The sequence below is a fragment of the Sander lucioperca genome, chromosome 12 (assembly GCF_008315115.2).
Source record: "Sander lucioperca isolate FBNREF2018 chromosome 12, SLUC_FBN_1.2, whole genome shotgun sequence".
NCBI classification, from domain to species: Eukaryota; Metazoa; Chordata; class Actinopteri; order Perciformes; family Percidae; genus Sander; species Sander lucioperca.
This window is the reverse complement of record NC_050184.1, coordinates 22,837,554-22,852,553: the sequence shown is the minus strand read 5'-3', so window position 1 is coordinate 22,852,553 and position 15,000 is coordinate 22,837,554. Positions and strand designations below refer to the sequence as shown.

The 15,000-nt window shown below is 37.2% G+C and overlaps 1 protein-coding gene and 1 long non-coding RNA gene across 2 annotated transcripts in view; one reads left to right on the top strand and one right to left on the bottom strand.

Moving 5' to 3' along the window:
* Window positions 1-11,636, bottom strand: part of taz (tafazzin) — a 20,208-nt gene extending 8,572 nt beyond the window's left edge. The window contains exons 1-7 of the mRNA XM_031313993.2: window positions 11,540-11,636; window positions 2,826-2,967; window positions 1,231-1,359; window positions 1,095-1,140; window positions 930-1,015; window positions 773-853; window positions 639-680 (exon numbers count right to left, since the gene is read on the bottom strand). Of these exons, the coding sequence (XP_031169853.1) occupies window positions 639-680; window positions 773-853; window positions 930-1,015; window positions 1,095-1,140; window positions 1,231-1,359; window positions 2,826-2,934 (493 nt within the window). The 5' untranslated portion in view covers window positions 2,935-2,967; window positions 11,540-11,636. The remainder of the gene's footprint in view (window positions 1-638; window positions 681-772; window positions 854-929; window positions 1,016-1,094; window positions 1,141-1,230; window positions 1,360-2,825; window positions 2,968-11,539) is intronic.
* Window positions 3,855-15,000, top strand: part of LOC116060437 — a 12,897-nt gene continuing 1,751 nt past the window's right edge. Inside the window, exons 1-2 of the long non-coding RNA XR_004107505.1 lie at window positions 3,855-4,323; window positions 4,681-4,685. This is a non-coding gene — a long non-coding RNA (uncharacterized LOC116060437). The remainder of the gene's footprint in view (window positions 4,324-4,680; window positions 4,686-15,000) is intronic.

Here is a 15,000-nt window from a genome sequence, read left to right as displayed (position 1 = left end):
GTGTGTGTGTGTGTGCGTGTGTGCGTGCATGCGTGTGTGTGTGTGTGGTAGAGAGACAGTGATTATCTTCAGAGTGAGTAGTGACTCTAGAGTCATAGTGAGAGAAACAAAGTGTCTCCCCTGTTCTTTCTGACCACGGTGGGACATCTGGAGCAGGAGAAGTTAACCCTCTCCTTGATGTCATGTTGTTATAGAGAAGGAGAACCAGGAGAAGTTAACCCTCTCCTTGATTTCATGTTGTTATAAAGAAGGAGAACCAGGAGAAGTTAACCCTCTCCTTGATTTCATGTTGTTATAGAGAAGGAGAACCAGGAGAAGTTAACCCTCTCCTTGATTTCATGTTGTTATAGAGAAGGAGAACCAGGAGAAGTTAACCCTCTCCTTGATTTCATGTTGTTTATGGAGAAGGAGAACCAGGAAATGAGTCGGGGGATATGCAATGCTACCAAGCCACGGCCAAGTGGACCAATCACAGTTGTTGCGGTCTGCGTTGCTGCGACGTGAAGTTACATTTGTGGGGAGGTGCGCGTCAGGCTACGGGTCTGTATTCACGCGTACCTACATACATATCTACCAACGCAAAACCATAAATCAGGCTTTACACTGTAGAAAGACTCAGCAACATGCTCTGTACTCACCCCACTTTAACCGAATACATTCCTGGGTCATGTTGACTTTTCCTGAAGGAGGAAGGAGAGAGGAAGTTAATTCACACTAAAACTAAAACTAAAGCTACAGAAACAGAAGAGTGAAATGTGAGGAGGTTAAAAACCTTCTGGAAAAATGTGCACCCATTCTCCTCCGTTCAGTTTCTCCAAAATAAAATCCATCCCTTTCTGGTAAACGCCATCTCCTACAGAAAACAGACCATGATGTGTCGTCGAGTCAACAGACAGAAGATAAGGTTTCTAACGCTGACATGAACTCACCTCTGCAGACGGGAACACACTTCCCTCGGCTGAAGAATCTCGAGTGCAGCTCTTTGGTGAAGCAGATGTCAGAAGCTGTTGGAGTCCTGCACGGTTACAGGTTAATAATAACAGAATAATCGACTTTAAATTAAAGTAAACAAGGTGTGGAGATTTCAAACTCACCAGCGCATCTTGTTGAAGGTCCACAGCTGTCGGAGCTTCAGTACACCTGTCCAGACACAGATCAGTATTATTACAGTTATTAATATTATTCCCCGTTTCCTGATGTGTGGGTGCAGCAGGTCTAGGGGGTTCTTACCCCAGATGTGCGGGTCGTCCATACAGGACTGGTGGTTGGACAGCGTGAGGAGCGGCGTGTCAGCAGGCCGGTGGTCCACCAGATCCAACAGAACCTCGTGGTTATGGACCGTCAGACAGTTCATGTACTCTGGAGACACAGACATCACAGACTAAAGTACTAATACACACTGAAAATACAAGTTACAAATTTACTGCTTTGCACTCCGTTTGTCTGCACACACTGCCAGGAAACAACTGGATATAACCAAATACATATCTCTTTAAACATCTGGATATAACCAGATACATATCTCTTTAAACATCTGGATATAAACATCTGGATATAACCAGGTACATATCTCTTTAAACATCTGGATATAAACATTTGGATATAACCAGATACATAGCTCTTTAAACATCTGGATATAACCTGATACATATCTCTTTAAATATCTGGATATAACCTGATACATATCTCTTTAAACATCTGGATATAACCAGGTACATATCTCTTTAAACATCTGGATATAACAGCTACATATCTCTTTAAACATCTGGATATAACACATACATATCTCTTTAAACATCTGGATATAAAAATCTGGATATAACCAGATACATATCTCTTTAAACATCTGGATATAACCAGGTACATATCTCTTTAAACATCTGAATATAAACATCTACATATAACCAGATACATAGCTCTTTAAACATCTGGATATAACCAGGAACATATCTCTTTAAACATCTGGATATAACCAGGTACAGATCTCTTTAAACATCTGGATATAAACATCTGGATATAACCAGGTACATATCTCTTTAAACATCTGGATATAACCAGGTACATATCTCTTTAAACATCTGGATATAACCTGATACATATCTCTTTAAACATCTGGATATAACCAGGTACATATCTCTTTAAACATCTGGATATAAACATCTGGATATAACCAGATACATATCTCTTTAAACATCTGGAAATAAACATTTGGATATAACCAGATACATAGCTCTTTAAACATCTGGATATAACCAGGTACATATCGCTTTAAACATCTGGATATAAACATCTGGATATAACCAGGTACATATCTCTTTAAACATCTGGATATAACCAGGTACATATCTCTTTAAACATCTGGATATAAACATCTGGATATAACCAGGTACATATCTCTTTAAACATCTGGATATAACCAGGTACATATCTCTTTAAACATCTGGATATAACCTGATACATATCTCTTTAAACATCTGGATATAACCAGGTACATATCTCTTTAAACATCTGGATATAAACATCTGGATATAACCAGATACATATCTCTTTAACCATCTGGATATAACCTGATACATATCTCTTTAAACATCTGGATATAACCTGATACATATATCTTTAAACATCTGGATATAAACATCTGGATATAACAAGATACATATCTCTTTAAGGACCGTACCTGAGTATCTGAAAATGTGTGTGTGTGTGTGTGTGTGTGTGTGTGTGTGTGTGTGTGTGTGTGTGTGTGTATATATATATATATATATATATATATATATATATATATATATATATATATATATATATATATATATGAATGAACTTACTGGTCCAGAAGTACGAGTAGGAGCCGACCATGCCCATGATCAGAGAGCTGGAGATCCTCCACGCCAGAGCAGGGCATTGTGGGAAAGGCCATCGCACCTCGAGGGGCATCGCAGCGCTCCGCACATACACATCAACCTGGAACTACACACACACACACACACACACACACACAGATCAACCTGGAACTACACAAACTGACACACACACACACACACACACACACACACACACACACACACACACACACACACACACTAACCTGAAACTACAAAAACACAGCGTTAGTTTAAATAAAGTTTTTCTGTTTGAACGTTGCTGGAAACATTTGGGAGAATAGAAGAACAACTCTAATAATAATCAGAATACTATATATGATGTTAATATATTATAACTGGTTTATTAATATATTATAACTGGTTTATTAATATATTATAACTGGGTTTAATGACTTTAATGATGTTAATATATTATAACTGGTTTATGAATATAGTATAACTGGTTTATTAATATATTATAACTGGTTTATTAATATATTATAACTGGTTTAATGACTTTAATGATGTTAATATAGTATAACTGGTTTATTAATATATTATAACTGGTTTATTAATATATTATAACTGGGTTTCTTAATATATTATAACTGGTTTAATGACTTTAATGATGTTAATATATTATAACTGGGTTTAATGACTTTAATGATGTTAATATATTATAACTGGTTTATGAATATAGTATAACTGGTTTATTAATATATTATAACTGGTTTATTAATATATTATAACTGGTTTAATGACTTTAATGATGTTAATATAGTATAACTGGTTTATTAATATATTATAACTGGTTTATTAATATATTATAACTGGTTTATGAATATAGTATAACTGGTTTATTAATATATTATAACTGGTTTATGAATATAGTATAACTGGTTTATTAATATATTATAACTGGGTTTCTTAATATATTATAACTGGTTTATTAATATATTATAACTGGTTTATTAATATATTATAACTTGTTTAATGACTTTAATGGTGTTAATATATTATAACTGGGTTTATTAATATATTATAACTGGTTTAATGACTTTAATGATGTTAATATATTATAACTGGTTTATTAATATATTATAACTGGGTTTAATGACTTTAATGATGTTAATATATTATAACTGGGTTTATTAATATATTATAACTGGTTTAATGACTTTAATGATGTTAATATATTATAACTGGTTTATTAATATATTATAACTGGGTTTAATGACTTTAATGATGTTAATATATTATAACTGGTTTATTAATATATTATAACTGGTTTAATGACTAATGTTTAGCTGTAGTTAGGGTTGGGCATCGAGAACCGATTCCTACTTCCAGTGGAATCGTTTCTTTATTGGAATCGTTTAGGTTTCCGTAGCGACCAGGCTCTTGTTGTGTTGCAGCCGTGGAGCTCAGTAAGCAGCGCTCTAGTCCGGCTTTATTTTACGCTGTAAAACTGCAAACCACCAATGACTCAAAATACAACTTTCCTCTTATTTGTGAAATAAGCACGAGACCCGTTTCATCCCCCCCTCAAAGAACCAGGATCAGAATCAGAATCAGAATCAGGATCAGAAGGAACCGGGATCAGGATCAGAATCAGGATCAGAATTGTTAAGAACCGGAATCAGAATCAGGATCAGAATCAGAATCAGGATCAGAATTGTTAAGAACCGGAATCAGAATCAGGATCAGAATCAGAATCAGGATCAGAATTGTTAAGAACCGGAATCAGAATCAGAATCAGGATCAGAATCAGAATCAGGATCAGAATTGTTAAAATCCAAACGATGCCCAACCCTGAAAGGGGGAGTTTATTTAATAACTTAATCCTTAATAAAACATGTATCAGCTGATTATATGTATTTTCCCTCTGAGATGTAGTAACGCAGCAGAATATGAAATACTCCCGTAAAGTACCTCAGAATGTACTCGAGTAAATGTACTTCTAATACTATTCCTCCCCCAACCAAACTCTGTTCAGTTTTCTGTTGTTTTAAGACTTAACTACACCCTAAAAACAGCTGGATTATTTCATCTATCCAACCGCTGGGTTATGAAATGTTTTACCCATTATGGGTTATTTATATGGAATTTGGGTTATTTTGTGCAACTCATGCGTTGAGTCAAAATCCATCAACCCAACATACATCGGTTGACCCAGCACGTGGGTTGTTTGTGCTTCGAACGTCATCACATCATCACCAGAGTCCACCAGAGTCCACACAACGAGCGCTCGCCACAGCAGAGAAACTGACTGGTCATCCAGCGAGGCAAATAAATAATAAAAGGTTTGTGTACACTAGCTACATGTCTAATTCACATTGTCTGTGTTGCGTTACCTATTAAAGTAGTATCTTTATATTGTCGAGGCTAGTTGGTTGGTTTGGCTAACAACGTAGCTAACGTTAGCCATTTAGCTAGCCGTTATCATGGAAGCACGGATAGCCTACAGCTTATCCGTTTGGTCTGAATTATATTAATGAATTAATGAAGTTCATAATGCCCATGGGCATATGGTCATGTTTATTGAGTTCGCCAGGCTAATTTGCCAGCTAGTTTCAAGCTAGCCAGGTGATTCGCCAGTTAACTAGCTAGCTAGCTAGCTAGTTAACTAGCCAACAGGCTGTCAGTTAGTTGCTTTGCTAGCTATAATATTTTAACTGGCTATAAATGAACGCGCTTGTTTTTCCTGAAGCTTTTAATGTGAAATGTGAAGGCATAACACAGTGTTTGACTGATTAAAGTATTTATGTGCATTTATTTAAGTAATGTGGTGACCCACAATAGATAAGAACAAATTCTTATTTAAAATGGCGGCCTGGCAAACGACAAGGGCCACTTGAGTGAAGGGTTAAGAAATATATAATAAAAAGTTTGGGAACCACTGCTCTGAAGGCTATGCTGTGAGCAGCCACAAATATTCTTGTGAAGTAAAAACATAGACAATTTACATGTATGTGTGACACCCGCAAATGTATGGTCACAATTGTTATGTTTGAAATCTTATTATATGTATTTTTCTGTGAAAGAGACCAGGTTTTCATGTATTTCAGTGTATACTTTTACAAGTGTAATTATGCACTTACGCCACAAGGTGGAGTATCGTTAGGTGAGCGTTAGATGTAACAACGGCCAAGGCTTCCGTCCCTCAGACAGAGGACAGCCAGCTGAACGAACACAACTAAATTATACCGTCTTTTCTTTTCCTGAATCAAAACAGGTTAGTAAGTGTGTGTTACTACACCATATATGTTTCGAAGCACTATCAGATAATGTTCCAAATGGTTTTATAAAGTTTGAGGTAGAAAATGTGTGTGCCTGTGTGTGATTTGGGTTAGAAACTTACAATTTCTGTACACTGGTAGAGTTTCCCTAGCTCCCGTAATGTAGCTAAACGAAGTCACAAGATGGCAGCCGTGATGTCGTACTTTTAGTTATTTTTACCACAACTCCCTGACATTGTTAATATAAATGTGTATTTGTAAAAATGTATTGTTTATTAAGGTTTGATAAATGTGTTATGCAGGGTGAAAGGAGAAGCAAGTTAATATGCTTAACTACAGCTTACAGCAACAGGTTACAACCATGTTGGTAATATTCAGTACTGTGTGACTTAAAAACAGACTTGTAAGTTCATAGAATATCCTGTTATTTCAGTGGTTAAAAATATGACCCTTTTGTGTTACAATGTGAATGGTAAATTTGTGACATTTGTGAATAAGAAGTTTAATATGAAAAAGATGTGAAGTTTGTTAAAATGAGAGAAAAAGAAAAGAGAAAGTTATAAATCCTGTTAATAAAGACAGAGGACAGCCTGCTGAACGAACACAACTAAATTATACCGTCTTTTCTTTTCCTGAATCAAAACAGGGCATATTTATCTGTTAACAGGTTTTTGTGTTGGTTTCAGATCAATGGACAGCTTTGTCATTAACACTTTGACAGAGTGGCAGCTGACAGACCTTGTCGAAAGATTTAAAAGGTAAGTAATATTTGTTTTCCCATCCACAGCATAGCTGAGCTAGTGACTCTACTATGAGGCTGCGGGGTGTGTGTGTGTGTGTGTGTGTGTGTGTGTGTGTGTGTGTGTGTGTGTGTGTGTGTGCGTGGCATTCTTTGTCTTTGACATTAAATACCCGAAGCAGTGTGAACATGTGTGGGAATTCATACAGACTGTAATATATGAAATGCCAGGAGGGGAGTCTAAAATGGTAAAAAAAATATTTTAAGTAGAATACTTTCTTGCAAGTAGAGCTAATGGCTCTTAAGGCGAGACACGGCAGGCAAAAACATCGTTTTTTTTTTCACTGGTCAATTTTGAGATTTTGGGCTTTTTGTCTTCAATAACATGTCTTCTTTCAGACTTGTGGTGAAATAAAGTCCGAAATACACATTTAGGTCTTTATTTTACTACACTTTGTCTGTTTGCGGCGGTAGATTTCACCTAAATTCAACAAAAGTTGGCGTTCTAAATCATCGCGTTGCTCCGCGATCGCTGTCTGCACCCTGTCATCACATATACCGTTGGAAAGCTCTCTTTCTCCTGTACAATGCTGTCGGATCCAAATATGGTCATTTCCTTTTTATCAGCAACCAATCGTGAAAGTAAAAGGGGGGATTTAACTCTAAATGTGCAATCTCATTGGCTGATGCCAATTTCTGACAACGTGATTCGTTCAGAATCGTCACGTGACGCGCTCTGACATTTCCGCGGTAGCTCAAAATGTTGAAAGAAGTGCGTCGAAAACGGCCGAAAATCACCTCAGAGAAGAAGAAAACAGTTGTTATTAGCAAGAAGACACAGGGGATCACAAACTAAGACAGCAGATGATGAAATGACTTCACATAGTACGTCGATGTTTAAACTGTCGTTCAGAAAACAGGAGTGTTCAGACAGCGGAGGTAATCAGACTCTCTCTCTCTCTCTCTCTCTCTCTCTCTCTCTCTCTCAACAGTTTACAGAAAGTCATAGCCTACATGTCATATATTAAATATTTGTCACATATATATTACACTGTACTGATTGCGATACAACACACTATATTACAAAACAATTACATTACACAACAGTTACAGTTTTGTATAATATAATTACTATATAATAGGCTACTAAACAGATCTGTAATTTTGGGATCCTAAGTGGTGTGAGTCCCTCAGGCTGTAGCAGGCAGATCCATATGTAGCTGTCAGTGGAGCTGCTGTCACCTCTCCTAGGAGAACTACCAGCTTCTCTTCTGGTCTTAACTTTTTTTGGCTATTTTTTCAAAGTGTAAATCTCTTAGTGAAGATAGTTTTTCCCAGTGGAGGAGGAAGTGTATCTCTGTCTGACCCAGCTGGTGGTCACTGAGCCTGTCTCTCTCTCTGACCTGTCTGTCTGACCCAGCTGGTGGTCACTGAGCCTGTCTCTCTCTCTCTGACCTGTCTGTCTGACCCAGCTGGTGCTCACTGAGCCTGTCTCTCTCTCTGACCTGTCTGTCTGACACAGCTGGTGGTCACTGAGCCTATATTTAGTCAGGATCCGTCTCTTCTTCGTATCTCTGACAGTGTGAAGATAATCTGTCAAATAATAATTTAGTCTACTTTGTTTGCTTTCTCCAATGTTCTAAATATTGGTCTTTTGAATGAGTCATAATTAGTTTTGTTCTGTTGTGTTATGAACCAGTGCTGATGGGAGCCTGGTTAGTTATCTTCACCATCAGCTGACTGAGGGGACTGGTTCTGGTTAGTTATCTTCACCATCAGCTGACTGAGAGGACTGGTTCTGGTTAGTTATCTTATCTCTGGAGCAGCAGCAAGTATGGCCATGAAGGAGCCTCTGCCATGCTTTCTGTTATGGAGAAGTTGTGGCTTCAGAGCTCAGTTGTGACGGTCAATTCAATGAGAGAAACTGATATGCTCAGGACCTCGAAAGCTGAGGCCGTCACAGCTGCCAGTGTAAAACATAGTCTAGAGTCTAAGCACAGCTAAAATACATATGGTGCTGGAATGGACAGTTAGACTTTAAAAAGCTGTGACATCCATTGTTGGTCTTGTTCTGTGTCCATACAACTGTCCAGCGTGGGTTTTGTCTGCAACTTTGTGCATGATACGCCAATGTTAATTCATTGAGTTACTGCAGTTGTAGGCCTTGTATGCCTGCCATTTTATTAAATAATCAATTTTCATGAGCTTGAAATATTCTATATTATTATCACTAAGGGCCTGAGCATTTATTCTGTTTTTGAGCAATTTTTCCAATAGAAATGTATTAAATTCCACTATTTAAATCTTTAAATGCCGTTTTCCCAAAATGAGTTTTTTGTCATTCTCCAGTATAAACATCTCAGCCTATGTAGCACCTATGTACACCAAACTTTCCAGTTATACACTTAGTAGTATTCTGAAGATATTTACAGAGGGATTTGTTAATAAATCATTCCTGCCCTGATGTATGTGAAATTTTAAGCTAAAAAACATGGCGAAAATCGATTTTTTTAGGGCTATGGACAGTATATTTTGATTTCCTAGGTAATGAAAGCAGATATCCTGAAATCCCTCTGTAATTTTGTTTTCATCTTGTGTGTAAACAAAATGAAAAAAGAATTTTGCACCTGGCTTTATCATATGTTCAGATCTATCTACCGAAAATATATGCAAAATCGCGCATATTTAATGAGAAAATGCCTAATTTGCATAATTAAACATAAACATTTCAAAAACTTGTAATACATTTTTTTATATACTTGTGTAAGTAATCAACTGAGGAAGTTTCATGGAGATATCTATTATTTAAAAATGTTAGCCTATTCACCTGTAGTGTCTTGCCTTAATAACAGCTTTTTAATAGGAATTTGAATTTCTTGAATTTGTTCACTATAGACCTGTTGACTGTTGGCCTGTTGAATGTTCAGCCAGTTCATTTGTAATTGTTGTTTTGCTCTGAATGTTTTCCTACCTGAGTGATATGAACTGCACCAGTTCCACTATATTGTTGATATTAATATGATAATGATAATACTATGTACTTGGATCAACATATCAAATCACTGACCCGCACATGCTTCTTTCAATTAAGAAATATTGCCAAACTTAGAGGAGCTGTTTCACATTCTGAGCTTGAGATGATCATTCATGCTTTTATTTCATCTCGGCTTGATTACTGCAACTCTATTTTCACCTGTCTCAGCAAATCGTCCCAGGACCGTCTACAAATAGTCCAGAATTCTGCTGCAAGGCTGCTGACCAGGTCCAGCAGGATGTCGCACATCACTCCAATTTCATACGCATTACATTGGCTTCCGATTAACTTCAGGATCAAATTTAAAGTTTTGGTTCTGACTTATAAAGCTTTGCATGGTCAGGCTCCAGTTTATATCTCTGACCTGCTCCATTCGTGCACTACGAACAGGCCCCTCAGGTCTTCTAACCAGGGACTAGACCTGTTTATATCTCTGACCTGCTCCATTCGTACACTACGAACAGGCCCCTCAGGTCTTCTAACCAGGGACTAGACCTGTTTATATCTCTGACCTGCTCCATTCGTGCACTACGAACAGGCCCCTCAGGTCTTCTAACCAGGGACTAGACCTGTTTGTATCTCAGACCTGCTCCATCTGTACCCTGCTATCAGGCCCCTCAGGTCTTCTAACCAGGGACTAGACCTGTTTATATCTCTGACCTGCTCCATCTGTACCCTGCTATCAGGTCCCTCAGGTCTTCTAACCAGGGACTACTGGTGGTCCCATGCACCCGTTTAAAAACTAGAGGTGACCGTTCCTTTGAAGCGGTGGCTCCTAACCTGTGGAATGCCCTTCTTACTGGCTTACGTTCTGCAGTCTCTGTTGAAGCTTTTAAAAAGCAGCTGAAGACACACTTGTTTAAATTTGCTTTTGATTCGTGTATATAAAAATGATGATTTTTTAATGATTGTTTTTAGTCTTTTTAGTTTTATAACTTACTATGTTTTGTACAAATTTTTATCATGTGAAGCACTTTGTGACTTTGTCTGTGAAAGGTGCTATATCAAATAAACTTATTATTATTATTATTGTTGATATTAATTAATGTAATATAATACATTTTTTCAAAGGGTTAAAAAAATGGGGTCCGGGCAATAGTGATCCAGCGTTTGGGTTATAAAACAACCCAAGTTGGGTTATTTTTAACCCATCATTATTCTGTGTGTAAGTTCAATATTTACTCGGAGACGGAGGACAAGTAGAAAGCAGCAGAACATGTTAAATACTCTAGTAAAGTACAAGTACCTCCGAATGAGTACAGTGGAGCAGCAGTTGAGTAAATGTAACGTTACTTGACGGTGAGTTATGTAACAGCTGACGTCAGCTATCAGTTATTTAGACACATAAAACACAACATGTGAACCGTTATGTATGATATAATATACAACACATATAGCATATAATCACTTTGTGACATACAACATGGAACATGTAACATATATGTTATTAATAACCGGGGGAATCAAAGGTTAAATGTTAGCTGTCTGACACTAATATCGATGAGAAGGGTTATAATATAATATCGATCTTTAACAGCTGATAAACGGCCGTTTCCGGTCCTAAATATCAACATAATGTCGCGTGTCGCTCTGTGAAACCTTGTGAAATATATTTAAAGACTTTATGAAGTTATAAAAACAGAAAACAGCCGAACATTTAGCTCACCTTTCTGCTGCTGACAGGCGGCTCAGCGACCCGGAACTGAAAGGCGCGCACATGATTGTGGGTAGTGTAGTTTATTGGGGAAAACTTGTTTGTTGTTGTTGACTCGCTGCTTCTTCTTCTTCTTCTTCTTCTTCTTCTTCTTCTTCTTCTTCTTCTTCTTCTTCTTCTTCTTCTTGTGTTTTTGAATGGCGGTTGGCAACCAGCTTTTTGGAGCATTACCGCCACCATCTGGACTGGAGTGTGGATCAAGAGGTCAACCTACACTTTCTTAAATCCTTTCTAATAACCCAGTTATCTTCAAAAAAGAAAACAAAAAATAAAAACAAATTTCACCTGATCCTTTTTGCAGTATATCATGTAAATTTAATGTCATCTGGTTTTCACCCAGTTGTGAAATCAATCTTTGTCTGGCTTGATGGTATTTAGGACAATACATAATTACATGTTCTATGGTTTCTTGACTATCGCAATATTCACACATTCCATCAACATGCTTTTTCATTATAAATAATGTTCTATTTAATCCTGTATGCCCTAGCCTCATTCTGGACACCACATCTTCTTCTTGCTTACTTCTGTATGTATTCCTGTTCTTCCCCACTTTTTCTTGAATGCTATACAGGTGTCTCCCAGATTGTTCAGTGTCCCACAAAAACTGCCATTTTTTATTTGTTTTAGCTTTAATTATACTCTTGACTTCAGCTTTACTGTATTTAATATCCACCTCTATATCAGGCAGCTCTGCTGCTTTCTTTGCATACTTATCTGCCAATTCATTACCTCCTACACCTATATGGGCAGGTACCCATATAAATGTAGTACTAATACCGGACTTAATCAGATTGTTAGCTAGTTGCAATATTTCATACACTATGTCCTGTCTAGACTCAGAGTGAAGAAACTTGATGCTTTTCAAAGCTGAGCTGGAGTCTGAGGCAATCACAGCTTGCTTAGGTCTATTGCTCTCTACCCACATCAAGGCCATCCATACTGCTAACAGTTCTGCTGTGTATACAGCTAAATCATCATTAATTCTTTTAGCAGATCCAATGTTTAATTGAGGGATAACATAAGCAATTCCCATTTTCGTATCCGTCTTCTTAGATGCATCAGTGTATATAATGACTCCGTCTTTATATTTCCTTGAAATGTATCTCTGTACCCTGTAATGATCCACTTCATTAACCTCCTTTTCCCCCAATAAGCCTAAGTCCACTGGAACCTCTGACAAAAGCCAAGGAGGAACAACTGGATAAACAACTGAAGGGCTTATTTTCAGTGCACTGATTCCCATCATTATTACCTTCTGCCTTATTGTCCATCCAAAACTTTTAATTAGGTCATTCTCTCTTTCTTGACAATGCCATAGAACTGACTGACTCAAATGTTTGTCACCATGACCCCTCAAATTCGCCCAGTACACAAGAGACAACTGGTCTCTTCTAAGATGGAGAGGCATCTCCCCCATCTCTACCTGAACTGCTGCCACTGGAGTGGTCTTAATTGCCCCACAACAAAGCCTCAAACCTTGATTTTGAATGACATCTAACTTCTTTAATGATGTTTTAGCAGCTGACCCATACACTATACACCCATAATCAAATACCGATCTCATCAGCCCTGTATAAATGGATTTCAAAGCATTGACTCGCTGCTTTCAGTGACTGGTGATTTTAAATGATTTATTTATTAAGGTAAAGTACTGAAACATCCTAGTTAGAAAAAAGAAACATGTTTTATTGTATTTAAACAAAGAAAGTAAGAAATAGGATCCAAGAAGCATTAAAACATGGATTTAATTTAAAAACTACAAACATTAAAACATCAATAAGTAGGTGGAGCGACTTCACTGAACCAGTTAAAACAATAAAATAAACTTTATTAATCCACACTGGAGACATCAGAATAACACAAATACACATTCAAATATACTCAAAGTATTATAAGAAATAATAATAATAATAATAATATGTTCACTATAACCACCTTTATTATAAACAGGTAAATAACCAGGGCTCTGTTCCAGGAAGGAGGGTTAACTCTGAGTCTGACCTGAACTCTGAGTAGATTTACCCTGAGAGGGAAACTCTGAGTTTTCAGTTCCAGAACAGCTGATTTGAGTTAAATCAACTCAGAGTAGGTTCACCACCACAATAAAAAGGCAGCATGAATGGAGCCATGATACTACGATTCACCATGGTAACAACCACAAACAATCTGGTCGGTGGAAATACTCATGAGAACAAACAGCGGGTTTGAATTATTTTATTTTATTTTTTATTAGTATTTCATTAAAAAGTAAGACAGCGGCTGCTGCTGCAACAGACAGAGAATTGTTGTGGGAGAACATTGCTGCTCGAGTCAATGCGTAAGCATTAACAGTGTATTAATTTCATATTTAATCACAGTTAACTTATAATATTACTGGTGAAAACTGGAATTGTATTACACCTATAATTTCATTTGGGTGCAATCCTGCGGGTGAAAAAGTAAGCTAGGCTACTACTATATCCCATTCTGAGGCTGCAGCACCATGATCATTAACAGAACTATAATTTATAATCATTTATTTCTTTTTAATGGCTCTCACTGGTTTGTGTCCAGGGAACACTACAAAAACGTTTAAAAGACGTTTCAGAGCGAGTCCCACTGTTCTGACGGCTACGTGGCTTCACTATTACAGTATGATCATCACCAATAAAGGAAACTGCTGTTTGCAAAAAAACATAATGCACAAAGAATCAGCTGGGATGTTAAAGCATGTCCACGATGGTGGATGTTAGTGATATGAGGATGATAAGGTATCTACATATCTGATGGACTGTGTTAAAAAAAATACTTCTCAAATCGGTTATGTGGAAATGAAAATCCATTTAGTCAGGACTCAACATCATCTCCTGACATAACTCTCTGTGAAGTAATACAGCTTCTTCATCACCGGGATCCTCGACTAAAGGACATGTTGGAGGAAAACACGATTTATAATCTGCCTAACATAAACCAATACGTTGTTTTATTCCTGCAGATAACAAACTGCATTAAAATGTGCCTGATACAGACTGCATGAATGAATGAATGAATGAATGAATGAATGAATGAATGAATGAATGAATGAATGAGGAAATGAGAGAGAAGAAACCCTGAGTTTCTCTCATCTCAGGGTTAACTAACTCAGAGTTTTCACTAAACCTGCTTCCTGAAACGGACCCCAGATAGGAGTAGTAAATAAATAAATCATTGTGCAGAATGTTATGAAGTGATCAATGTAATGTATCCCTGGTGTAATCAGATTACAGTTGTGTTCTACAGACTGCAGGGTTAGTTAACCCTAACTCTGTCAACAATTCACCAAACTACACAAACAGGGGCCTGTTTCACAAAACCAAGATAAGGGATTAAGCCGGGATTTATCAGTTATCCTGGATGAATTTAGCCTTGACTCGGTTTCATGAAAGCGGAGG